Here is a 22,536-nt window from a genome sequence, read left to right on the forward strand (position 1 = left end):
CATTACAGCATCATGAGATGGATTCAGCGCTGTACAGTTTCACTGCTGTTCGTGACAACATGTCATTCCCAACCACAGTAGGTTCTGACAGCATCCAGACAGCAGCATGAGACTCACACCAGCTGGAACTTCGATATGCGAGCGTGTAATGTTTACTGATCCCAGAACAGACATCAACCTCAATCTGACAACGAAACTCAAACAAAATCCTACAAACACACAGATGCACGCCATTTCCAATCCCTCAATCTTCCCTATGAATAAACTTGAAAGCAAAAATAGGAAAAGTTAAGTCCGGAGCATTCAGATAATCAAACACTAGTGTGCATGTGTATATTATTCAATGCTTTAAAATGAACAAATTCGCAGAGAAGCAAAAGACTTTGGATATTTTATGTCAGTTTCACGGTTTGGTAATAATGGTAATGGATGTAGCAGGCGCACACAGAAACACTTCCAACCAGACACCGTTTCAACCAATTACTGAATGAGTCGTGAAAAATCACCCCGCAAATGCGGCATATTGAGCCAACATGCGGTAATGGAAAGATGTAATGCCTCACGCTGACCAAATGCTCTACTGAGAGCACTTGCATATACTGTAAACACAAGCCACAGGCGGAAACGGTCAGCCAGAACGATGCTGTTTGATCATTTCTGGTTAGATCGGATTTCAGGATACATGTTTTGAGGATAACTCGGCATAAAGAAAGATCTGACATGTTAACAGAGCGACATACCCGATTGGCTAGCCAATGTTGGTTTGGTTTTAGTGCTCCAGCCAAAATCTCAGACACAAAGTGGTTGATATAACTTTAATACTTCTGCGTCAGCCATTTTAAATCGATTCCACAAACCAAAGAATTCAATATAATAATTATTGGTGGGAAATGAGTGATAAGTAGGGATGCACTGAAATTAAAACCAAAAGTTCTGGATGCACTTGGCCGAGAACCAAAAAATGATATTATTTTATTCAATAATATAGTTAAGTCTTTTTAAATTTCACTCTATAACTTAAATGTAACGGAGGCCAGCTAGTGAAGTGCTGTGCAGGTAAACCTCACTCCTCTGACCCTTAAAGGTGCTCTAGTGACAGACGCTAGAGGCCATGGTCTTTAGCAACTGACTCTTATGCAAAGAATCGTTGGTTCGATCCCAGCTCAGCAAGGGTTGGGTGCAGTTAGACCAATAGGTTACACATGGGGGCTCGTCCGGGATGGGAGTGAGGTTTAGGGAGGTGAGTATAATGGAAGCCAGCTAGCAAAGTGCTTTGCAGGTAAACGTCACTCCTCTGACCTCTAAAGGTGTTCTGACGCTGACGCTAGAGGCCATGGTCTTTAGCCTCCTTGTTAGAGCAACAGACTCCAATGAAAAGAATCACCGGTTCGATCCCAGCTCATATCGGCTTGGGTGGTGTAGGACAAGTGGGTTACATTATATTAAACTATATAGTCAATAAAATACCCACATTGTATCGACAGTGAACAAGTCAGGAGGCGTCTTTTAGCCAGCGTTTTCATGACAGTACAGTAGCACCATTGCAAACAGGAGGAACAACGCTAAGATAGAAATGTCTTGTCAGCGCATTATTTTAGAGGACTTTGTTTTTCTGGTGAGCGTGTGCAGTTTATGCACAGATAAGTATATGGGTTCATGTACGAAATATCCACAGAGCCTAATATTGAGCTATTTTGAACGATGTGTTTGTGTTTTGGTCTACTCGACAACAAACTGGCTTTTGCATGGCACAATCAAATTAAAAGGTTTCATAGCGCATTAATTTCCGCATCCGGTGTGAAAGCTGCTTCACTCCGTGCAATGACTATGGCTGCAGCAGTATAATGTTTTTTCAGCTCATTTTCTTTCGGCTGAAATTTATGACCGGACAAAATTTCTGTGCATCCCTAGTGATAAGAAGTTGTCTGGTCACATGATCATCATGTAATAAAAACTTCTAGTTGTATGGGATTTCCCTTTCTATTAGTACTATTTATATTTGCCTTTTAGGACCTGAATTAAAGTCTAATCACATATAGACGATGCTTAATACAGGTGTTAATGTCATAATGTTTTGATCTTGTCCAGTTCATCATTTTACAAACGTAGTACAAAATGCATTATTGATCAGATTGTGTCCATTGCCAAAAAAAAAACATCTACTCTTCAACAACAAAACAGGATATCATTATGGGATGTGCTGCGAGTTAATAAACTAAAATAAGGTGTGCATTCTTCGCCACGTTGAACAAAAACAGATGGATTATGATCGATCTGTGATAGTAATAAGTACCTGTAACAATACTCATGGATCACATTAAGTATTCCTGCAAAAGTGGGATGAAGGGTCTTGACAAGAGATGCATTTAAATGGATGTACAGTAAATACCAGGTGAAAACTGAAATGGATGCCAGACAGCATTGTATTAAAGAACCTGTTTATGTTTAATGCTGCATAAACTTGAGTATAGGACTGTGAATATATACCATATGGACAAAATAAAAAGTCTTTATTTTTAGAGTATGCTCTAACCTTTTATTTTGTGATGTCACAAAATATGTTGTTTAAGGTAATACCTTTACATTTTTTTTTGTGTTTTTTTTTTATGTTAAGAGACAAAAACAAAATTTATAGCACACAGTTTGATCATTCTGACCTTTTACATTCACAAATGGCAATATTACACACTGCATGAAAGATACCATCCGAAAATGTATAAGAGGGGAACACAGTCTTTGAGACCATGTGTTTGTTTGGTCAGAAAACTAAAGGAATTACAACAAAGGGGTGTTGTGTGGAATCACATGATGTAGGTTGTAAAAGCCCTGTATGCATTTCCACAGGCATGAGAAGTAATTGTCTATGCACTACTGCGGGTTACTGTGTGTAACACTTTATTGACTGGCAAATCAAACACCTCAAAAAGACAGCAAAAAAAGAGATGCACTCACAAAAACATGATCCTGGTGAACTTCGTGTGACCTATGCTGACATGGTATTGACTTCCTATGGGAACTCATGTCACAAGAACAGGAAACTACCCTAAGAATTGCCTTCACCAAACGGTCTTCTTCCCCTGGGACACCTAAAACAGGACAGCAGTGGGCCAGCAAAATTTAAAAGTAGATTTTGCAAAGACACTATGAGCGAATGTTTCCTGTGCAAACAATAACACTGTGCTAATGCTGTTGTTGGGGGGGTTGGGGGGTATATTTTCATGGCAATGATGAAACATTCTTTTCTTTAATTTTTTGCACACAGACGACAAGGTTATCAAAATACCCTGGTTCACACAGATCTGCAAATAGGAATAAATATAACAGACAATACTGCTGTATTTTGTGCACAGCGATAACCTAGACGTCCCAAATTTGAGTCCCAACTCGTGGACCTGTCCAAATCACATTCCCCTCCCTCACTCTCCAACATTGCTTCTTGACAATATGTACTGTCCTATAATAAAGGCAAAAATACAAATAAAATACAAAATATAAATAAAAAGTGCTGTATTTTGTATGCCAGGCCATTAGGTGGCACTACATACATGCACATACATTCCTGTAGTAGTCACTGCTGATTTGGCTGTCAAGCACTAGTTCAGGTCTGTGGGATGAACACAACATGCGCATGTCATCACTGTTTTCAAAAAGAAAAAATGTTCTCAGCTTTTAGTTTATAATGGTGTTGAGTAAATATACCCCAAGTCTCGGTGGCCCAAATACTACTCTTGGACATTTCCAGGCATATTATATTAGATTAAAGTTATATTAAGTTGCATTTTAAGTTATATGTGAAAAGATATTTGTATTTTTAAAAACATATTACCTTACTGTGAGTGTTCTACTCAAAGGATCCTGAAATAAATGGTAATAAAGTTTATTGGGCATCAAATCAATTAGAATTCAGGATCATGTGACAATTATCAGCCTTGACTTAATAGGATGAACTATAATTTCAAATATATTAACCATCAAAAACATCCATCTTAGGGTGCTTTCACATCTGTGGTTTGGTTCATTTGGTCCGGACCAAGGGCAACAAATGATACATTGTAGCATTTTTCGGCCGTTTTATGGGTGCTTTTCATTCCACACTGGTCGCTTTGGTCCAAACCAGTTGAAAAGATCCAAAATGCAGTCATGTGACAAAATTCACATTACTCATTGGTCAGATGTTATTGAATGCATTTCCTAAACTGCTTTTCGATTGATCAGAATTAACGTGCGGGAAAATGCCAATGGTACTTCCGCAGGTAAACAAACCGGCAGACACTTTTTACTGTGGAGCGACTGCGCTGGCTGATTGTATCGCTAATCATAGTTTACTATATAGTTTGTATACATCACTTTAGACAAACTATACATTTTGAGAATGAACCGAGGCTGCGGCTGGAAAACAATGTTTTAATGCATTGCAAACAGCAAAGGCACATTGCAAGTCACTTCAGGAGGAGGCGTGAATTAATTTCGCTAAACTGCGACATGGTCATCTTCCGGAAATATTACCAACGATACATCAGGTCATTTTCTTTTACCCTCTCTTTCTCTATCTCCGTTTAAAATTGTTGGTCAAGCGCTGTCAACAAATATTTTCCCTCCACACCCCATAAGATGGGGCAGCGCATCGGACTATGGCAACTGAATTACTCCAAAAAGGCGCAGTACTTTTTGCGGTTGGGTCTGTTTTAGTTCGGATTATGTTCTCACCACAAACGAACCGCTCCAGTGTTCGTTTGAAAGCGTACCGAGACCACCCCTTCATGAAGGTTTCAGTACGCTTTTTTTGGTCCGCTTTTGGTGCACACTCGAGTACAATTGCTACATTCACAGCCACCCAAACGAACTGCACCAAGAGGGAACATGAACTCTAGTGCGATTCAACTGAACTAAATAAAGCATGGGTGTGAAAACACTCTTAAAAGAAAACAAAATTTCACATTATTGCAGTTTTACTGTAAGTTTCCTCAAATTAATGCAAACTTATTTAAGGGTGACTATCCACCGAAGTGAAAGTCCACCCTAAAAGCCAAAAAACAATCACGCAGATTGCAAACTTTTCAAAGATATTACATTTTTCAAAGCAAAGCCAGATTAAATTTTGAAGCAAAGCCGAAAACCAAGCATAAGCGTGGTCTAATCATGGAAAAGGAGACTGTTGAGAAGGCCTATATTTAGAGATGACTGAACTTCCGAATGGCTTATGAAACAGAGCTGCAATCCATTGAGTGCTGAGAGAGAGACTGTCCGCAAACTGTGGTCTGAGCTTGACATTCTGGACACATTCCACAGATATGACCAACTTATATAGACAGGAAAAGCTATGACACATAAGTGGACACTAATACGAGCTAGGAGCTACAGAGATTTTAATACTGCCTCAGATTTTGTATGGCTCTCCTACCGATTCTGTTCCTGAGCAAAACATCTGTGAAATGACTTAAGTGAGGTGTTAAGTAGCCATTTGGCTTCTCGATCAATATCAAGGAGGTCCCGGCTGAAAGGAATATGCTACAACAAAGGTTTGCGTCAATTGGAAAGTGCTCCTTTGGGTGTTTTTTGAAACCGGTGTAGACAACCTGTCTTTCTCAATCCTCACTTAGCGCTGACCAGCACCTGCGGCTCACTTTTTTTGAATCTTAAGATTAGTTTAACAGCCCCTCTCCATTTTCCACCATAGACGCTTACTGTGCACTGTATAATAATATATCACCTTGCAAATATAAGCACGAATAATGTTGATTTAAGGGTCTTTTATCACTGAGACAATCAAGACTGACCATAAAAAATAAATATATACAAGCAGCTTGGAGGCTATATTGTACTTAGAATTCAAAAAGTCTTGTTATTAGTGACACCAGTGGCCATTAAGTGAACTACAACCAGCAATTTATTGCATATAAAGTTAATATTGTTCATCAAATTAAAAATGTCTTGTTGCTAGTGACACTGGTGGCAATTAAGTGAACTGTAGCCAGCAATTTATTGCATCTACACCTAAACACACTTTTAAAATTAACTGACGATCATTTATAAAGTTAATATTTTACATTGAATTTAAAAATGTCTTGTTGTTAGTGACACCGGTGGCAATTAAGTGAACTGCACACACTTTTAAAATTAACTGTCGATCATTTATAAAGTTAATATTGTACGTAGAATTCAAAAAGTTTTGTTATTAGTGACACCGGTGGCAATTGACTGAATTGCAACCTGCAATTTAATGCATCTACACCTAAACACACTTTTAAAATTAACTGCTGATCATTTATGAAGTTAATATTGTACATCAAATTTAAAAATGTCTTGTTGTCAGTGACACCAGTGGTGATTAAGTGAACTGCAACCTGCAATTTAATGCATCTACACACAAACACACTTTTAAAATTAACTGCTGATCATTTATAGTTATTATTGTTCATCGAATTTACGAAATGTCTTGTTGTTAGCGACACCAGTGGTGATTAAGCGAACTGCAACCAGCAATTTAATCCATCTACACCCAAACACACTTTTAAAATTAACTGCTGATTGTTTATAAAGTTAATATTGTTCATCGAAATCAAAAAGTCTTGTTGTAAGTGACACCGATGACCATTAAGTGAACTGCAGCCAGCAACTTATTGCACGCCTCAAGCTTGTACGCATGCAAACAACATACACTGAATGTGATTCAATACTTATGGTGAAGCTGCAATTCACTGATGTCATGTCAACAAATGAGGTCACTATAATTGGTTTTAATTCCCTTTTTTTGCCGAACACACAAACTTGAAAGTCAAGGAGGGTTTGTTATCAGCTGGTTGCACCTTGCCATTAAAAAGGGAAATTAATTATTGAAAATAATAATAATTAAACAGTAATAAAAATACAACTAATACAATTTTTATTATTTTATTTTATTTTGTTATATTATTTCCCCAGAAAATGACAATTGGTGAGAATTAAAATCTCCTTAAGCTATAACATTAGTATTGTGTTTTCTTAAAATGAATACAAACATGACACATATTATTATATAAGCGTTTCATTGTATATTTGCAGTTAAAGTGTGCTTTAAGAAAAAAACATGTCATTGGAATAAAAAAAAAACTTGGTAAAAATATGCATTAATTAATTATTAATAAACAAAATAATAATATACTTTTTTGTTATTAGATTTATTTATGGGGGAGGGGGGGGGGCAATTTTCCAGATTTAAAATCTTCTTAAGTTATAACAAGATCTCTAGAACAAGCACAATATTCTGGAAGATCGAATACAAACTTGGCATGTATTATTGTATATTGTATTGTTTCACTGTGATTGTTCTGTTCAGTTGTGTGTTTTGCAGTGGAAAAAAACAGTTACTGCAAATAAAAGAAACACCAACTCAAAAAATATATACATAAAAATAAAATATATTATTATAAAAAAAAAATTGGGGTAAATTTCTATACCATCTAGCACTAAAAATCTTATTTGAAGCCAAACACATCTACAGAAGTTTTTTTTTTTTGCAGCAGGTCTGGTTTATAGATTTTGTATGGTTTTGTGACCAGTCTGGGGGTTATTAGACAAGTCGACATTAATTAAGCATTAAACATTAATGAAGCTAGTCACTTTGCACGTCGCTAGCAACAAATAACCTTCGTTAAAATCTAATATTAAGATTTAATATTTGATCTTGTGGCTTCTATATAGAATTCATTGGCATTTAATATTTGATCTTGTGGCTTCTATATAGAATTCATTGGCAGTTCCCCATTAAACATTTTCAATATTTTAAACCTACTATAATGAGATGATTTATTAAACTTGACTCTCAGACCTGACGTCAGCTGATGGAGAGCAGAAGGAAGCAGGAGAAGTGAATGGAGATAAACAGGCAGCCTGAACCAATCCACTTATCAAGAGCCTATAATCGAGGGGTCAGACTGTAGAAGGGCCCTTTATGTGTCTGGATGTGACCTTCGCTGATACAGTACCAGAACAGCCACTAAATATACAACCTCCAACATACTGACGGCATTCCAGCCTCTCTTCTGTTCCCACACACACAATATCTAAATTAGGACACGCAGCAGACTACTATTGTTTTCATAACGCTTGGGCATGTTTCTAGATAATGCTTTATAAAAAGCTCCTGCATTTTTAAAAGGTGGCAGTGTTACATTTTGATAACCTCTGGGAACATTTTGTTTCTGAAATTATGAAGCATATGGACTGTTTTGAACCTTTCAATATAAATTATTGTAAATATGAAATGCAGACAGCAATGTCAAATCACTTTAGTGTTGGTTTGCAAGTTATTTTGTCGATATCAGGAAATAATTGGATGTCTGCACAAGGTGATTGTCAAATTTGCCTCACTTTGTGTGGCAGTTTTGGCTGTAATATGCAGATATAAGAATTGTTTTATGTGTAGATCATGCTGTACTTATTTAGAAAAATGTTATGTCCCACAATAAATGTTGGTTTGAAGTTTGAAAACTTTTGGGGACACTTTTGTCTCTAAAGTATAAATATGACACGCAGACATTTATTTGAAACTAATGAATACATATTCATTCAGAAAATCAAGCTGTAGAATGGCCCAGCCAATCACCTGACTTGAATCCAATAGAGAATACAAAATAAAGCTCAGTTTGAATAGACAAAAACCAACCCACAGAACCATCAAGATGTTTACAATCTGTTTAAGTCTATAAAAAATAATAATAAAATCACACATGAGCTATGCATGTGACTCTATTCTACATATGAGGGTCGTCTTTAAGCTTTAATATTTATTGATTTATTTATTTATTACAAGTCATTGTTTCTTTGTAAAGAAATGATTTCATCAAATTTTGGGGGACAGTTGTGTCAATCATAGACAAAGCTAAAAGAATAAATACATTTAAAATCTGTAAACATGAAATACTATTTGGACAGAGAAGTCACAAGTGTAAATTTTGGTTCGAAAATTACTGTCAAACTTTTGCAAGTAAAATCTCCCCAAAATAATGATTTGTCAAAAATGAAACTGCTGAATTTTGGGGACGGCTTTGTAGATAACATGACACTAACATTTCCATTACAAGTAAAAAAAAAAAAAAAAACTAAATACAAATTCATATGAAAATTAAATTAAAAGTTTTCAGTGTTCGAATTGAAACCCTTATGACCATGATAAAAGACAGAATTGACAGGTTTCAAATTGTCAAACAATTAAATTTCAAATTATGCTTATATTGTGACACTTTTTCTCTGAAGTTTAAATATGAAACTCACAGATTGCCAGGCAGTTAGCATTTTTGAAATTCATATTGTGCTCATTTAGTGTCCAAAACAGGAAACTTTGATAAATTGTGCAAATTACAGACGGACAAATGTGGCACTAAATTGTAGATGTGAAAGAAGAATCACAGATTTAAACAAATAGCTCGACAATAATTTGTAAATAATTCAATCTTTTTTTTTGTTAAATATTAAAGTCCCTGAAATGCTAATTTCTGGAGTCACCTTTATCCCTCAGCTACAGAGATGAAACTCGCATGTTGTTTTGAAATTACACAACAAATCTAAATCCTAGCGAATACAAAACACAGACTTGGAAGTCTCGGGTTTCAGCTCTTGTTTGACAACAAACATGCGAGTGAGGCTGAAAACTCAATGCAGTATTGTTACGAAAATCAAACTCCGGCACGTCTGGTACAAAACGTCAAACCCAAGAGTCAGCTGAGAACGACGGCCAAAAACTGAAAAGCAGGCCTCATCATTCCACATCCAAAACTGAACTCCACCCAAGCCAAGCAGCAAAGCTCCAAAGCTCTCAAACACACACACACACACACAGAAACACACGCACACACCTTCAATTCAAACCTCTGGCATCCCAAAAACATTCCCTTCCAACCTTAATCAATGCAATCTAACAACAAAAGAAATTGTCAACAGCACAATATGCAAAATTTTCAGATTTTAACAAACAGATAACACAACTTCTAGTTTTCTGCTTCATACCTTTATCAAAACCACATCCACAGATCGCTCGCTCTTCGCGCACAGGCTGTATCTTCGTCGGTGTCGCTCGTACATCTTTCCCGAAGGTGAAATGTCAAGTAGGAATAGAAAGTTCTGTTATATTCCAACATGAAGCCCGAGACTTGTGGAGTTCCCAGTCAAGCATTGGGAAAAAATGAGCAACTCTCGGCACATCTGCACCATGAACCAGCCCCGTTTCTCACTCTCCCTCCCTCCTTCACACACTTCATTCTCCCCACCCTCTCTCACTCTCCTCTTTTCTTCGGCACACTCCCTCTTTTTTTATGTCGCTGGCTATTCTTCTGCTTTTACCGTTTTGTTTTGTTTTTGTTTTATTTAAGCTGATCCTTTCCATTCCTCCTCTCACAGTTTCCATCTTCAATCTTTCTCAATAGGGTTGACCTCTGATCAGTTAACAGAGGTTGTCACACAAATTTGCTGATTAGAACGTTTTCATCTTTGAAACTGTTTGGAGATCACACACCATGTTTTGTGTGTTCAAGATCCAAGGGGATAATCTATCAGAAAGATTTAGCTGTGATCATCTGTTGATCTACATTCGTCGCAACAGGATAACGTCAGGTTAAATTGCATTTAGTTTTGCATTTGGAAGCAAAAGATCGCTATCTGTATTGAAGCGTCATGCGACTAACAGTTGGAGCCATGGCAACTGTTTCAAATGGCGAGGATGATGAAAGGCCACCGGATAATGGGAATCATTGGGATTTAATGCAGTCGAGGTGGTGTGAGGAACTTGAATTGAAGTTTTCAGAGAAACTGAGAATCGGAAGCGAATTAGCTCGAGTTCATTTTGCGCAAAACAAGAAGAAAAAAAATCTGTTATATAGGATAATTTCAAGAAAAACATTACGTAACGGAGGTAAAAACAAGAAAAACTTGCTTAAAGTAAAATATAATTAAATAAATATTTTGTAAAATATCTTAATTCAAGACATTAAAAGGTGCCATGAAGTGCTTTGAAATGTGCATCTTTATTCAATGAAACACGAAGAGAGTGTGGGACATAATGTAGCTCCTCCCCTTTTAAAAAACAGCCAATAGCGTTTTATTTTATCACAGCTTTGCCTGTGAGAGTGGTTGAGCTCAAGTGCATCAAATGAAAAGCAAAAAAAAAAGCATCGTAAAGGGGGCGGGGCAAGTCGGATACTAGGGAGCATGTACTGTAATTGATTATGACTTAATGAGAAACGTGAATAAAATCGTTGATTCATTTAGGTGGAAGTGACGAACTTCAAGCTTTACATCATAGGTCTCAAACTCGATTCCTGGAGGGCCGCAGCTCTGCACAGTAGCTCTAACCCTGATCAAACACAGCTGATCCAACTAATGAAGGTGTTCATGACTCTTTTGAACACTCGATTATTTGGCGAGTTAGAGCTAAACTGTGTAGAGCTGCAGCCCTCCAGGAATCGAGCTTGAGACCTATGCTTTACGTTTATATCAATTTTATATCTACTAAACATGAGCTCTATCCATGAAATTGTCAATATTTTCTGTCATTACACAACTTTTTTCAGCACAACTGAAGCATTTTTTTTTTTGGCAGAGCATAAAAGTTCAAACTACCTGGCATTACAGAAAGCCGAACCCACAGTAGCTGAATTTCCATCATAACATAAAACAAATCTTTTCAAAGTTCACACAAAAAAAAAAAAAAAAAGTATTCCAAATGCGAATTAGGTGCGCTTCCATCAAGTTAGAGTGGCTGGCTGCAGTATTGGTAACCTAGCAACCAACAGTAAAAAAAAAAAGGTAAGAATAACAGAGATCGCTGATTGATCATATGGAAGTAATGTTTGCTACGTCAGGAGTTTATTCTTCCATTATTCACCCCGAGAAAGTATAAAAATTTTATACGTGAATTAAGGACTTTTTAAATATTAAATTTCAATCATTCATTTCTCATGCAATATTTCAAAATGCGTATTAACATAGTGTGACGAAAACTCTTATGTGACACTAATGTATATGACAATGCAAGCTTCGGATGGACTCAATTGTATCTCAACTTTGTGTTATGTTACTTTTTTTGGTATGAACCCTTCCCACACTAAAGGCTGATTTACACTTCAGCGTTAAGTGATCGGTGTGACCCATGTCGCCTGCCTTACGTGTAGCCGTGAATTTATACTTCTGCGTGCTGTTTGTGTTGCTCTGCAATAACACTTCCGAAACTCTAGCTGGCAGTAGGTTTTTATATTTCTCTGCGTTTCTTTGTGGGTGACCTACCTTAATGTACAAGTAGCTAAAACTTGCTCATTCAGAGGCAGGAACTGGCAGACGGGCAACAACTTAAATCATAAGATAAACAGAAAATAAAAGTTTCCACATGGAGCTCCTTCACAGGACTCGACACTTGTAAACACTCACTCCATCAGGCTCTCATCATTGCCCACGCTCGTCACCACTACCAAGTTGACCAATCCCAGAGCTTGTGCTACGCGTTGTTGCGATGTGTAGTTACATTTTTTAAGAGGTGCACGACAGCGTCGGTGTCAGCCACAACAAGGGCTATGCGACCACACGAAGGCTGCGCCGTACCATACTCATGCGCTTGACGCAGAAGTATAAATTAGCATTAAAAGCTTTGCATGTTAGCTAGATTTATATTTTTATTTCAGTTTACCCTGTTTAATATATATATATATATATATATATATATATATATATATATATATATATATATATATATATATATATATATATATATATATATATATATATATATATATATATATATATGTATATATATATATATATTTATTTATTTATTTATTTATTTATTTATTTATTTATTTAAAGCTAACACTCCATTCTTTCTTTTGATCTATTGTATGTTTAGATAAGCATACAATAACAATATCCTGGTGACTAAATGTAGCAAAAACTAGCTTAATTTTTTTGTAAAATGCTACAAATTATAATATAATATATAATAATAAGGCTGACTGGGAAATACCTATATTAATTAAACGTTCAATCTACAAGCACAAAGTAATAATAAAACATTGTATTGCTAAACCCTACAAAATTGGAGAGCAGCAACATTCTTTCAATGCTTGCATGCTGAATTGAAAACGTTTTTCCACATTTGCTTGGGAGTTTCCATCTGCCATACAATATAATCAGGGTGACATAGTGTGGGTATATATAATTTCATACAAAAACACACAAAAGTGTCATACGGGCACACCTTGAGGTCAAAAACACCTTCAATTACAGCCTCATACATGATTCCATGTTTAGCATGAAGTGCCTCACGTGTTCTTTAGGAGAAACAGATATTGAGATAAGTGCGTAGGTTTGTCCTGACGCAGTCGATTTGATCTTTACTGTGTGTTTGCATGCGTGCGTGTGATTATCCAGTGGAGGAGGGGATAGTGGAAACAAGGGCTCTTTGTGGGGATCCCGGCGCATGTTACTGCTGCGTTTCACTCTTAAACTCATCTTTAAAAGAATAGTTATTTAAGAAAGTGTTTTTTACTGACCTTCATGGCTGCTCTGTGCAATACTAGAATATCCTGGACGCATGTCAATGTAATTACAACCAAATGAAAAAAACACACAATTAATGAATCATAATAGTGGTCCATGTGGGTTAGGTGCAATATTTAGAGTCTCCTGAAACCATATGACAAGCATTCTGAGAAAAATAGAGTGAAAATACTGATATTCAAGAGAAAATTCAGCCATAACTGATTCAGGAATGAGTCATTTAGTTCGAGTTAGCGGATTCAATTCACAAACCCAGTCAGAACGATTCATCCACAAATAGGATTTACTTGATTCTTAAACTCACTGATTAACAGCTTACTGGAAGAGTCAGCGTTAAATGGGAGTCAGTATTTGCACTTTTTTTTTTGTGGATTTTCTTTATTTTAATTTTAACAACTGAAAAAAAATAATAATTTCTGCTTAAAGGTTTTTAATTGTATCAGTAATATATTAAGCTAACTTTGTATAACCAAAAAAAATCTAATTTAAAATGTTATTGTAATAATGTGAAGTTTGTTGGTGTATATTTTTTTACAGTGTGACAGGCCAGACTTATTCAATCATTTTGTCAGCATAAACATCCCTTCTCTATATATTGATCCTGCTCCATCCAATCAACAATCAGCAAAATTTAACCTCCGCCGTACACAAAAACAAGATTTGTTGCCACTGAAATTACTTCAAAACTTTAAATTTATGTCAGTTTAGACATCCCACGTTGCTTTGATCTAAATCCCACTTTAACATTTTCAGTTGTATATAAGTGGTCGCATTAGACCACTCTTTTAGGATTTAACTTTCTCTTAAATCAGGGTAAAATACCCAAATATAAAAAGCCTAATGATTTGAAAAGATATAAAATTTCCAGCCTGATCTCACGAGGAAATATTTTACGTTTTGTTTACTAATTGGCACGAAAATAGGTGATTTTAAAAGGAGTCATGGCACCAAACGTCATTGGGGGATTAGCAAATTGTACTAAATTGGACGAATAAGATTGCACAAATTAACCACTAAATCAAAAATTTGGTACGAATTGGTACAAAAATGTACGATTTTAAATGGAGTCATGGCACCCAACCCCACCCCTAAACCCAACCGTCATTGGATATGCAATATCCATCCATTGGATATGCAAATCGTGTTAAATTGGACAAATGAGATTGTACGAATTCATACGATTTAACCACCAAATCAAAATGTTGGTATGAATTGGCACAAAAACGTAAGATTTTAAAAGGAGACATGGCTCCGAAACCCAACCGTCATTGGAGGATAAGCAAATCGTACTAAATTGGAAGAATGAGATTGTACGAATTCATACAAATTTACCACTAAATCAAAAAGTTGGTATGAATCGGTACAAAAATGCACGATTTTAAAAGAAGACATGGTTCCCAACCCCAACCCTAAACCCAACAGTCATTAGGGCATACGCAAATCGTACTAAATTGGACAAACAAGATTGTATGAATTCATACGAATTAACCACTAAATCAAAAAGTTGGTTTGAATTGGTACAAAAACGTACGATTTTAAAAAGAGTCATGGCACCCAACCTCAACCCCAACCCTAAACCCAACTGTCATTGGGCATAAGCAAATCGTACTAAATTGAACAAATGAGATCATACAAATTCATAACCCCTACATCAAAAAGTTACAAATTGCTGTGAGATTGTGTTGAAATTATAGCACACATTAGTCTTGATTATGCACTTTTAGAAAATGTTTAAATACTTTAGTGTAATTTTGATGAATTCACTGCCCTTTGTGTGCCATGGAACAAAAACACGGGTTTGGATCAACATGAGGGTGATTAAATTACTTTCTGGAAGGACAAAAATGAGAGAAAACAAAGGAAATGAACTGAGCTAAAGAAAAAAACAAAGACTTGAAAGGGGGGAGCAGAAGCACAGAAGTCGAGAAGAATACAAAGGATATTTCCATCAGCAGCCGAGCCAACAAACAGATGCATGAATGGAAGGAGTGTGTGTGTGTATATCAAGACCAGCCTCACTGGTGTCTTCAGCCCTCCCACTCCAGCAACACCAGCCCTTTTGCTTTTCTTCAACATCACGCCATTCTTACACTTCACATTCCTGCGCTTGAGAGGCGGCCTTGTCCCTTTTTCGAGTTTGCGTGCGTGTTTTTAAAGAACTGTTTTCCCAGGGGCGGTGAGTGTGGTTTAATAGTTTAGATGCTTTGTGAAAAAGGAACTCCTTTAAAGGGGGTTCCCACAATGCATCTGGCCTGCCACATGAGGGCAGATAAAAGGAATTAAAAAAAAAAAAAAAAAAAAGCTGTGTCAAAAGAGAATAGGCCGAACATATGCTGCTGGTGGTGCATTGAGACCACAGTCTGTGCTTTTTTGCCCTTGTTTCTTTCTACAACACACATGTAGACTTCTAGACAGCACATCTGGAAGAAGTTATAGCACTTATGAACACAAGAGGGAGCCACAGCTCTCTAGATGCCAAATGAGAAGCTAAACACAAGCAAACATCCTATTATCCATCACAGTACATTTTAGGTTAACACCATCTAAAAATCAGTTAAAATAAGAATGATTAAGCATGTAAATTCTATTTAAACGTAAAAATCATCTTCAAGAATAGTTAATATCACGTTGTGCTCTGGATGGAAGTGTAATGATGTATTAATTCATCAGCTAACTCCAAATCAAATAAATATGTGAAGATTGAGCCTTTCTGATGTGGAAAAACACACATCAGTCATGAAATCTGTTAGCATAACAAATCAGTTTGAATAAAGCAAACTCAGATTTAACTTCCAATCAGCCTTGATAAATTATGATGATGATAGGAAAAGTTAACCCAGGAATCAAAAAAGCTACAAAATGACTCAAAACATTGAGTTTAATACTGCAAATGGACTTATCCAGCAAGAGCGAAATTAGCATGCTAGTCAAAGTTAAGATGCTCTATAAATGTGGCCCCTGCACTTATCTCGAGAGTCTCTTAAAGATAGAATGTTCCAGTGTAATTTCTTTCAAATGCTGACAATGTAGCTACACAGCCTCATAATGCAGTCCAAGTCTGCATGCCAGACAGCAGATAAGTGAAAAAGTAGCCTGTTTTTAGACGCTAACTAGACACAGTAAGCTAGCTTGACAAGAGAGGTGATGACAAATGTAAAAATAAACAGACAACTGATAACCAAGATCTTTTTTGTTATTATGTTAGTTCAGACAGAGCCAGAACTTAAAGAGCGCTGCTTAAACTGGCTAACGGTGAGACTTAGCATTCCCCGCTAATTCTTAAAAAAGAAAGTTTCCCCAGACTGAATCAAAACCCACTATGTCTTTCAGTACGATCACTTAAGAGAGAAAATATTTCATCGCCCATGTTAGAGTGTACTACTATCAAAACAAAGACAATATAGGCCACAACATGCTAGCAGAGACAAGTATCAGTTTGCATTTCCATCACAAGGTCTGTTCACACCAAAAATAATAACAATAAAGCTAACTAAATTAGCATCCATACCATCAGAGTTTATCATGCTGTTTATTATAAATGCATGTTGTAGTTTTGTTGTCTGCCAATTTAAATGCTGGATGGATTCTGATTGGCCGAGAATGTTTATCATTTGTTAGCTGGAAGTTATCATTAAAACTTGATCATCCTTGATTTTAAAAGGCCTTTTAAGAAACAATGTCTGATTTTCTTTCACTGCCTTAAAGACAGTTCCCCAAAATGAAAATTACCCCATAGCAAGGCACAGTTATTAATCACAGATTTCTGCAGATTTTTAGCCAATCATTGAGTCTATTTATTTACCTGTATAAATCTGTTTATATTTATTCAGTTTAATTCATTTCAGTAATGCTACTGACTAATATGAAAATGTTCATATGATTTATTTACAATAGTGTTCGTAAAGTAAGATTTTGTCTTTTAGTAGATAAATTATGAGAGACTTTCTTTGTTTACCAAATAAGTGGATCTAATTGGATTTGCATCGAAAACATTAAATAAAAGTAAAAGACATATCTTTTATTTCATAAATTACGTTATTAGTTACTATACTCCCAAAACCATTCTGTATAAACCCGAAATAGCAAATAAATGACTGCAGATTCTGTCTAGCTCTACCCATAACTTACTAGTACACAATTTGTGAAATCCAGTCACTGATGTATGGAAGTGGTCGAAAACATATTATGCGTGACTGATGTATATGACGTATGACGCAAGATGGGTAGATATACACTTGAAATCAGAATTATTAGCCCCTCTTTGTTTTGTTTTTTCTTTTTTTAAATATTTGCCAAATGATGTTTAACAGAGCAAGGAAATTTTCACAGTATGTCTTATTTTGTGCATGTCTGTATGTCTGATTTTTATTTTTTCTTGTGGAGAAAGTCTTATTTGTTTTATTTCAGCTAGAATAAATGCAGTTTTTAATTTTTTAAAAACCATTTTAAGGTCAAAATTATTAGCCCCTTAAAGCTATTTTGTTTTCGATAATTGCTATATTGTGTTCGATAACAAACCATAGTTATACAATAACTTTCCTAATTACCCTAACCTGCTTAGTTAACCTAATTAACCTAGTTAAGCCTTTAAATGTCACTTTAAGCTGTATAGAAGTGTCTTGAAAAATATGTAGTAAAATATTATTTACTGTCATCATGGCAAAGATAAAATAAATCAGTTATTAGAAATGAGTTATTAAAACTTATAAATGTGTTGAAAATTCTTCTCTCCGTAATCAGAAATTGGTGGAAAAATAAACAGGGGGCTAATAATTCAGGCTTCAACTATGTATGCATGTATGTACGCAGCAACGTAAGAGCAATATACTGTATAACGTTATACAGTAACACCATACCAACTAATTTTCTTGTTCGTTGTCTTATTCTTGGTAATGCGGTAAGTGGTTCCTGTGAGACACGTTTATTCCTGGAGTGTCTGTTACATATGTAACATCAGGTAAGCATAACATGTTGTTGGATGTCAGTGATTGTTTATGCCTGTCACGATATCTATTTTGGTTGTGCGATATATTCCATCAAAACATATATAGTGATAAACGATATTATTGTTATACTATTGTCATTTTATGCCACTCACTATAGAATGCCAGAATGACAATCTGGCAATAGCAACACAATGCAAATACACTCTTCCAAAGAACACATCATATTTCATTCTCTTTATAGTAAATACTATAGTGTTTTTAACCATTACTGACACCTCCAATAGAGAGAGATGTTCAGCTAAAATGTTGCTAGAATGTTTTTTTATGTACGGGCGATATATATTGCATCATCAAAAATGATTGAGGTCATGTCCATATGTCGATATACGGATTATTGTGACAGGCCTGGTGATTGTAGTTCACAATTTAAAATTGAGAAATATTTGGTGTTACAAAAACCATCAATCCACTATAAGTGGATAAGACATGCATTTACCCTCTGGTGGCATATGAGTTAGTTTGATGACAGATTTATGCACTTTTTTTTCAAAATAAAAGCCACTATCCAACACCATTATAGAGCATGGCTATATAAAACCCTAATTTAAAACTATTCTAACTTCATTTATATGACAGAAAGTCACATATATACGGAGAACACCATGGGGTAATTTTCATTTTTGAGTGAACTATTCCTTTAACAATGACTTTTGATTACATCAGGAACCCCCACAGCAAGCAATAAAAACAACATGGATTCCCACAGGAAGATGACAAAATAAACAAGCAAACCATACAAAAGAATCATCTAATCAGCAGCTTCCAACGACTCAAGATAGACATCTCACTTTATCACTCTTGTTGGTCCATATAAACGCCCAAGTTACCACATCTTCCCTCCCTTTGAGTTTTCTCACCACTGATATCATCCCTCTGACACACAACTGGGAAAAAAGGTGTTCAGGGTGATGTCATCTTTCCTCCATGAGCAAAAAACAACACACACAATCAACCAACAGCATGAGCTACAGGGTGGCAGCTTTCCCATATCTACCAATTGACCTTACAAGACACAGTTCAGCAGTTCCAACTCAGACCTGCGTCAGAACGCTGAAGCACCAGGCAGAGAAATCAGATTTATGGCAGGTCAGGTTAACATCCCTCCAATTTTTTTCTTTTTTTTTTTTGCTCAGTGGAGCCTTTCGGGAAACTACCACCTCCTAGTTACTGAGAATTCAGGGTGGCTGCAAGCGAATGCTGAGTGAATCATACCAAGGGGTCTAAATGTTAATGATTTATTTACTGGATGGCAGGTTGAGGATAATAGCCAAGGAACACTCACCGCTTCAGAATTTGCTATGTCTACTGAGGAGTCTTGGTGTCCGTCTGCTGCATCCTCTCCTGAAGCGCTGTCATCTGCGAGGTGGAATCAAGAATAGCAGATTTAAAAGGTGTAAAAATAACGGTCAAACTAGGTGTAGATGGTTAGGTTTGTTTGAGCATGTACAAAAAACAAAATGTTTCATTTGAATAAGTTCAAAAGTTTCTGGGAAATTCACATGACGTGACCTTTAACTGAAACCTCCACAAATCAATATGTAATTCATTAACTCAACTGCTGATTCATGTTCGAGGAGTGAACATTTCACTGTGTGGGTTGTTTATTTTTTACTTGATATAAGAAATTGTGATAACGCTCATGAAATGGTCATCTTATTTCATTTATTTTACATTTGTTATTGGGAAAAGACATAAATGTTTAGGCTCAAAGCTTTTCTCTGTGTCTCATTCCCTCCACTCACTTTTTAAAGTCACTGGTTTTTATTGACGTCATCATTCCTTAGCCAATATTCAAGTACTAGAATCATTCACTCATTGAAATATTTCTATTTACTAGACAATTTCCATGCAATTTTTGTACCACAAATACCACATCCACTAATAGAATACACCACAATATTATCATAATAATTATAATCATAATAATTATAAGAATAATCCAGGATATACACATCTTCAGTGCATAAATCTCAATTTAGGCAGACAACCATCAAAAAAAATACCTCACTAATCGACTTTAAATTGCGTAATGATAGAAAATTCAGTTATTTAAAACATTAGAAACATCATCATACATAATCGTTGATTTTTTTAACACTAAGTTAACTAGATTTATTATATACAATGTTAAATATGATTTCAAATGATTGTAATTTATTAAAGGAAAACAATAAGATCCAATTCATCATTCATGCACGATAGGGTCAGGTTAGGTTTGTAACTTGAAAACGCTTTGTTTCAATAATTCTTTGTTTATATCACCTCTTTTATGTGACTTAAACGTCATACTTCCTTTATTTGTATACATTTTAATTGTTTGATGTCATCATGTCCCAATTTATTAACAAGCCTCACTACTGAAGAGGTTAACCTTGTCCTTTTATACTACATTTATGTTCATTATGTTGAAATTTCAACTGCCGCTATGATTTCATGTATACAGCGGGTAAAATAAGTAATGAACTCGCTATGATTTTTCTTGGTAAACATATTTGCAAAGGAGCTGTTGACATGAAATTGACCCAGATTTTTGTAAAAATCCAAACATGCCAACTAAATTAAAATAAAAATTGTTACATGTAATAACAATGTAATGACACAAGGAGAAAGTTCTGTAGTTATAAGATGCGTTTAAAACCCTGTATAAAAGTCTTTTTTGGTGATGACAGCTTTATAACACCTTTATGGAGAATGGTGTAACATGCATTGCTCAGGTGTGATTTTTTTTTTTTTCCTCGCAGGCATCAAAAGTGTCTAAAAATCTTGACATTTCTGTGAGTTGTTTATAAACTCTGATCTTATTTTTTTATTGGACTCAGGTCCTGTAATTGGCTGGGCCATTCCAGCAGCTTTATTTTCTTTTCTGAAACCAATTAAAAGGTTTTTTTTGCCTGTGTTTGGGATCATTGTCTTGCTGAAATGCTGAAATGTCCATCCAACTTATCATTATGGAAATCTAGGGACTGAAGCAGCTAATATTCATTTACTCTGACTTTGCTATCCAACTATTAAGAGATTTCCGCTGCTGTCTGAGCTTTCCATGCCTTTTTACACCTCCGTTTCTTCATGTGTTCGATACTTTTTCCGTGTCATTACTTTTATTACGCATATCTTAATTTCTGAACCAATTAATTTGTTTTCTTTGTATATATGGATTACTTAGTTGTTTCTGACATCTGATGAAAACATGTTAACAGCACCCTCAGAAATTTGTTTTCAGACAACAATGGTGAGGCATTGAGTACTTATATTACCCACTGTATATATCTTTTAACAGTGACATTTAAACATCAGATTACAAGTGGAACAGGTAATTTGAGATGTAATTTAAAAACCTTTCTGTCTGAAAACTCACATGATGTGACCTTTAACTGAAAGTTCTAAAAATCAATTCATAATTCATTAACTCAGCTGCTGATTCATGTTTGAAGGAGTGAACATTACAGGGTTATGGGTTATTCGTTTACTTAGAAATGAACAAATTGTGATAAAACTGTTAAGCTGACAGATCATATGCATTATTAACGCTAAAACTTTTGACAATAAGGAAGTGCCTTATTCCTCCTTTCCAAATGAGATGCGCAGCTTTGGTGAACGAGATATAAAATAACAAGTGAAGCAAGCAGCTATTAGTAGAACAACACTGAATTCTCATCTACGTGAGCTGGGCGTCAACCTTATGAAAAAAGTCAGACAATCTTTAAACTGTTTCCTTCTATGATGTGAAGCAGTGGTGACATCAATAAGTTGCCAGGATACAGTGTGCTGCAAATACATGGTGTCATTTGCAAACACTCCCTATTAACACTATGACCTGAATAACAAGGAAGGTATTTCCCTCATGGATGGAAACCTAAACCACTGATCAATCAAAACCAAAATGGCTTTCTTTTAACTGACAACACAGAGGCTCAAACGTTGCTAAAAATAACATGACAGACAAAATCTGAATAAATATTTACCATAGTAATAATAATAATAACTCAATGTTGTGTTCATAGAAAACGGC

The 22,536-nt window shown here is 35.6% G+C and overlaps 1 protein-coding gene across 10 annotated transcripts in view; it reads right to left on the reverse strand.

The window, feature by feature from the left end:
* The window catches only part of akap13 (A-kinase anchoring protein 13), a 101,024-nt gene that overhangs the window by 77,710 nt on the left and 778 nt on the right, over positions 1-22,536 (reverse strand). For 8 of the 10 annotated variants that reach the window (XM_056451673.1, XM_056451672.1, XM_056451677.1 and 5 more), the window contains exon 1: positions 9,985-10,176. In XM_056451673.1, coding sequence (XP_056307648.1) covers positions 9,985-10,059 — 75 coding nt within the window. In that variant the 5' untranslated portion in view covers positions 10,060-10,176. Of the gene's footprint in view, positions 1-9,984; positions 10,177-19,809; positions 19,884-22,536 lie in introns of those variants that run through there. The other 2 variants (XM_056451675.1, XM_056451674.1) reach the window with 2 other exon arrangements.

Source organism: Danio aesculapii, chromosome 25 (genome assembly GCF_903798145.1).
Source record: "Danio aesculapii chromosome 25, fDanAes4.1, whole genome shotgun sequence".
NCBI classification, from domain to species: domain Eukaryota; kingdom Metazoa; phylum Chordata; class Actinopteri; order Cypriniformes; family Danionidae; genus Danio; species Danio aesculapii.